At 47.8% G+C, this 6,101-nt stretch overlaps 1 protein-coding gene across 4 annotated transcripts in view; it reads left to right on the plus strand.

The window, feature by feature from the left end:
* Slc14a2 (solute carrier family 14 member 2) overlaps positions 1–6,101 on the plus strand; it is a 450,415-nt gene that overhangs the window by 436,222 nt on the left and 8,092 nt on the right. For all 4 annotated transcript variants that reach the window (XM_023714538.1, XM_004623616.2, XM_023714545.1 and 1 more), the window contains 5 exons: positions 485–644; positions 1,318–1,507; positions 1,811–1,939; positions 3,097–3,289; positions 5,604–5,751. In XM_023714538.1, coding sequence (XP_023570306.1) covers positions 485–644; positions 1,318–1,507; positions 1,811–1,939; positions 3,097–3,289; positions 5,604–5,751 — 820 coding nt within the window. The remainder of the gene's footprint in view (positions 1–484; positions 645–1,317; positions 1,508–1,810; positions 1,940–3,096; positions 3,290–5,603; positions 5,752–6,101) is intronic.

The following is a 6,101-nucleotide window of genomic DNA, read 5'->3' on the forward strand; positions in this document are numbered from 1 at the left end:
GAGAGAGAGAGAGAGAGAGAGAGAGACAGAGAGACAGAGAGAGAGAGACAGAGAGAGAGAGACAGAGACAGAGACAGAGAGACAGAGACAGAGAGAGACAGAGACAGAGAGAGACAGAGAGACAGAGACAGAGACAGAGACAGAGACAGAGACAGAGACAGAGACAGAGAGCTGGTTGAATATGTTAATTCTGCCATTTGACCCCAACCTTTATAAGAACGTCTGCATGCCTGGATCCTCATCCACAGAATGAGTATGAAGATGACATCCCATTGTTCCTCATGACAGCTGCCAATTCAAATGAGTGATATGTCAAACAAAACAAAAGATTCTAACCTACAGAAATGAGAAATGATTAAATAGCAGTTTAACAAAATACCTAATAAAAATCTTAGCTTGGTCCTCAAGGGACCACAAATGTGACTTCTCGGTGTGAAAGCCACAGAGTGTGGAGGGTTCATGCCCATCTCTCATCCCTGGACAGGATCTGGACACCATGGAGGAAAGCTCTGAGATAAAGGTGGAAGCTGCTGTGCCCAAGACGTCCTGGATCCAAAGTTCCATGGCTGCCGGGGGAAAGAGGGTCAGCCAAGCCCTCAGCTACATCACAGGAGAGATGAAGGAATGTGGGGAGGGACTTAAAGGTACCGCTCCATGCAGGCAGCTCTGACCCCACCCTGGAAAATGTCTCATTCTTCTCCAGGAAACATACTATAGTAGGGGTTCTCTGTAGAGCTCTGCTTCTAGGCTCTTTTTGGGAAGATAGAAATTCTGCCACTACAGCAGTCTCTTTGGATGTAAAACCCACATATATCAATGGCAAGCTCTAGTTTCTGAATACAAGGGTCCTTCTGCCCCAATTGTCCCATCCAGATATTGCAGATAAGCTTTTCAGTACTGGAGTTCTAGAGCCAATATTCTAGAAAATGTTCCTCTGGATGGTTTCAAAAGAAAACTGCCTACTGGGCCTACAGTTCTCCTCTAGCAATCCTTGTTACAACATCCACCATACAGCAAGAGTTTTCTGGAAAATGTGGGAGGCATAGACAAATCAGGGTACCCAACACCCACCCCCGGACAAACAGCCTAGAAACTATACCTGGCCAGTAGCAAGGCTTGAGTTTTCTGGACAATCAGGTACTCTTCCAGGTTCCTTTTATACCCTCTCCATGGCAAATAACAGCAGAGGATGGGCTCCCTGAGAACCCAACGGGATTGGCAGGGAAATTTCCCTCCACCTCAGCCTCAGTCCATCCCCACTGTGCAGGGTTGCCCACACAGGTGCAGCTGCTCACCTCCTGGCCTGTTCCATTTCAGACAAGTCACCAGTGTTCCAGTTTCTCGACTGGGTGCTCCGGGGCATATCTCAGGTGATGTTCGTGAACAACCCACTCAGTGGCATCCTCATCGTCATTGGCCTCTTTATCCAGAACCCCTGGTGGGCCATCTCAGGCTGCCTGGGCACCATCGTGTCCACCTTGACAGCACTTTTGCTGAGCCAGGACAAGTAAGTCCCCAAGGGAGAAAGACTGAGACTAAGGGGCCACCCTAAGGGGAACATTCTTCCCCTTTGCACCTCCATCAGCTCAGAACGCCTCAGAACAAAGGCCCTGGAATCCAAGAGTGACTGTTCCCTGGGTGGAGGAACATGAGGGTCCTGGGCCTGATGTCCCCCCATCCCCTACACTCCCAGAGTGGTGGCTGTTTGGAGGTTTGTAGTCAGAGAGAAAAAGAGAAAAATCTGACTCTAAAGGAGAATTGGAAAGGCCATAGAGAAGCCTCCCCCACCAGTCCCATTCTTGTTCCCCAGGTCAGCCATTGCAGCAGGACTCCATGGCTACAACGGGGTCCTTGTGGGGCTGCTGATGGCTGTGTTTTCAGACAAGGGCAACTACTATTGGTGGCTTCTGCTCCCAGTCATCGTCATGTCCATGACTTGGTAAGTTTACTTCTGAAGTGAGTTCAGTTCAAAGAGCCACTGTTCTTCCTATCCTGGCCTGGGCTTGCCAGTCCACACTCGGTTTTAAAGTAGCACTTGTTTGGCTCACCCATTAGAAGCACCCACTGGAGATGCTTGCTAACGTCAGGCTATGCTAGGATACCTGTGCATAGAGTCACATTAGCTACGGTCCTTTGTTCTTTGAAGATCTAAAAGGGTTTCTGGCCTCACCCTGGCAGAACACAAAGAAAGAAACTGAGGCCTCGGTAGGTTCAGAGCTGTGCCATAGGGTTGTGTCAGTGTCTGGAAACCGCCTCCCTTTGCTCCACGCCTGGAACCCCTGTCCTTACAGAGACAACTCCAGAACTAGCCATATTTCCCGCTGCTCAGACAAAATACTCAACTTAAAGGACAGGAAGTTTAATTTGTCTCCCAGTCTCAGGGGATTCAGTCCCTGGGCAGTTTTCTCCAACGCAGAAGCAGCTGGTGGAAGGGCAGAAGGAAGCTTCTCATCCTATAGTAAGCAGGAAACAGAGGCAGAGGGAGGAGCCAGGGGAAAGGACTCACCCTCCTAGGTCACACCCCCCAGGGAGCCCCTTCTAACTGAGCCCGGTTGTCCAACATCAGGTCATCTATGAATTAATCCCTGATGAGTTTAGGGCCCCCCTGATACAATCACCTTCCAAACGCAGGAAGCTTTGTGGGAACACGTTAGATATGAGTCACAACTTCTGGGGTAGACTGAAGGCCAGACCGGGGGGGGGGGTGCAGCCCTCAGGGTGCCAGGCTCCTCCCTCGCTTCCAAAATGCAGGGCACTCTGAAAGAGAGTCTAGCGGGCCTGGTTGTTCAAAATGCATTACTTTCATTACTGAGTGCCTCATTCTGGGTCTGTCTGCGGACTGTCCTGCCCTCTTGCCTGAGGATGTACTTCAGTGAGTATTCAGGGGGTCCCAAAGCTCCTGGTCTTAAAATGTGTCCAAAAAATCTTCCCCCTGATGCTGAGCGAGAGTACCCGCCCTGTCCCTGTGCCTTGGGCGGAGAGGAGGCTGCCAGTCAAGTGGAGGGGGCGAGGCCAACAGGGAACGCGCAGGGGCTCCGCGCTGCGCCCTCTAGTGCCTGCTCTGCTGCCAACCAGTCTCTGTGGCTCCACCACCAGCCCGGTCCTCTCCAGCGCTCTGAGCACCATCTTCAGCAAGTGGGACCTGCCAGTCTTCACGCTGCCCTTCAACATCGCCGTGACGCTGTACCTGGCAGCCACGGGTCACTACAACCTCTTCTTCCCCACAACGCTGCTGCGGCCTGCATCCTCTGTGCCCAATGTCACCTGGTCGGAGATCCAAGTGCCCTTGGTAAGTGTCACAGGAAGAGGAAGAGCAGTGTCTGCGCAAAGTCAACGTTAATCAGCATTTACTTGTTTTGTGCATCAGAAAGGTGGTGATTATTAACAGTGACACGGTCCAAGGTGTTCTCTCCTCATGCGTCACGAGCTCCCATCCTTGCCTCCCTGTAAGAAGCAAACAGGCTATTTCTGGTCCCACTCTTATGACACAGGAGGAAAGTGAGGCCAGGCTGAGCCCCACTTGAGGTCACAGTGATTTAGCGAGAAGCAAGTCCAGCTTCTGACTACTGGCCTGCATTCTTTGCACTTTCCCTGAATGCTCTGTTCCAGTTTTAGTGCAACGTGATCTGAGTGTTCTCTTTCATTCAATCACACCAAATCATTAAAGATGTGCCCACCATGCTGCCTTCTATGGCTTCAGAAGTCACTGTCGCAGCCTCAGCAGCATACTACAGTCATGCTCTAAGGCTCCCTCACGTTTTAAGGCACCTGTACTCCTCTACTACAAAATATGTATACCAGACATTACTTCTAATGGCATGTGTTTGTCCCTTTGTTTTTCTTAAGATGTGTGTGTGTGTGTGTGTGTGTGTGTGTGCGCGCGCGTGTGTGTGTGCATGTGTGCGCACACAAGGCTTCACTATGCAGCTTGGACTCATAGTGATCCTCCTGATTTCTACCTCCCTAGTGCTGGGATTACAGGCATGCCCCAACACATCCACACTCCATCGCTGCTCAGCACGCCAGTGGGGACAGGGCCTACATGACATGCAGTGCTAGGGATTGAACCCTGCACTTACCTAAGCAAGAGCTTAGTCTGCTGAGCTATACAGCTGGCCCTTGTCCCTTTGTTTTATAAAGCACCAGGGACTTAACTCAGAGCCTTCACACTGAGCCACATCCCCAGTCCTTTTTAATATTTACCTTTGAGACAGGGTCCCACTAGGTCACTAAATTGTGTGGTGTCCACAACTCACCCCAAGACTGCTTCTCTTTAGCTCTTGCCCCAAGGAGAGCTGAGCCCAGTGCATGTCAACAGGGTCTAGAGATAGCCATGTCCCCTGAGCATGCACTTCCAGAGGCTCAAGGACCTTTCCACAAACTGCCTGAGCCAGTACTCATCCCCATGGCTGTGGAAGCCCCCAACCCAAGACTTTTCTCCAGATCTGTGCCCTTGACTCCAAGATGTTGAGCACCTCAAATGCCCTGCACTCACAGTCTCCCCTGAGCCCTGAGCTCTTTGGAGGACTGAGGCAGGTTCAGCGCCCTTCAGGTTTATCAGCCAAAGAGCAGGTGCTGGGCCACACCGCCTCTGCCAGCCTCCCTCTGTGGTCCCAGTCCAAGTGCTTGTCTGGCAAGATAGACATCCCCACATCCAGACCTGCTGTTCTTGGAAATACATGAGGCCATTCATTCCTCTAATATTTAATACTCTCTCTCTCTCTCTCTCTCTCTTTCTTGCTATATATATTATATATTATATATTATATGAAAGTTTTGGTTAAAAATATATTAGGTTTTGTTTGAATTTACATTTCTCAAATGACCTATGATATTGAAATTTTTTCATATATGTATTTCTCATTTGTATTTCTTCATCTGAGAAGTATGTATTCATCTCAGGTACCCACTTTTGGATTAGGGTGATATTTTTATATAATAGAGTATTACTCAGCTATAAAGAAAGATAAACTCAAAGATTTTAAGGTAAATGGATACAGCTAGAGACTGTACTCATAAGTGAAATAAATGAGACTCACATGTATAGACTTCATATTGTCTCCCTAGTGGAAGAAACTGAAAGGGTAAATATAATCCAAGCTTTAATCCCCTGAGCCACTTGACTGGCCCTCCATTGGTTTTGAAAAAAACAGTTAATGCCTAATTATTTGATCGATTTTGCATGCTTATATCTGGTAATCTGAACAACTACTTGAAAATAACAGTATGCAATATAACACCCTTTGTTGATTTCCTATCATCTTGTTTTGAAATTCTGTATCATTTTTAGTTTTTACTCATATATGTATATATATATATATATATATATATATATATATATATATTCATTTTCTCCTCTTGGAAGGGAGTGCTTTTCACTGGTGTCTACAGATAAAAAAAAATTTGGTATCTTCATCTCACTAAGAACTCCAATAAACATGAGAAGCTTTTGTTCTTTCTAGAGTTAACATACTTGAGCAGAAATGTCTTCAAAACCTGTGGTGAGGTACACAGTAGAGGGTTTGGCATCAAATCTTCTGGTTTGAAGTTTGAATTGTCTCTTTTGCCTTCCTAACAAGCATGTGACCTTGTCTCACCTGCAGCTTTTGAGAGCCATCCCTGTCGGAGTCGGTCAAGTGTACGGCTGTGACAACCCTTGGACTGGAGGCATTTTCCTCGTAGCTCTGTTCATATCTTCACCCCTGATTTGCTTGCATGCTGCAATTGGATCCACCATGGGGATCTTAGCAGGTCTGTGTCACCACCTTCTCCTGTTGATGGGCTGTGGGATCTTAGTGCCCCAGTCAGCTCCCCAGACAATGGTGAAGTGTGTTATTAACTATACACTGCAGATTCCAAGGATTTCCCTCTTTCTATGGCCCCTGATTCTCCTTTGTGCTCCTCTGAGCCACAGCTGAGCCTCAAGAAAGACTTAGGCATTTGGCATTGTCACCTTTATATAAGTTCAGAGTTTGGGTACAGTTAATTGCAGAAGTATTTATATTTTAAGTCTTCTCTCCTGTAACAAAAAAAAAAAAAAGACTGGCTCTCAGAATAAATGTGTGTGTGTGTGTGTGTGTGTGTGTGTGTGCGCGCGCGCG

The sequence above is a fragment of the Octodon degus genome, unplaced genomic scaffold (assembly GCF_000260255.1).
Source record: "Octodon degus isolate 3935 unplaced genomic scaffold, OctDeg1.0 scaffold00003, whole genome shotgun sequence".
In the NCBI taxonomy this organism is placed as follows: domain Eukaryota; kingdom Metazoa; phylum Chordata; class Mammalia; order Rodentia; family Octodontidae; genus Octodon; species Octodon degus.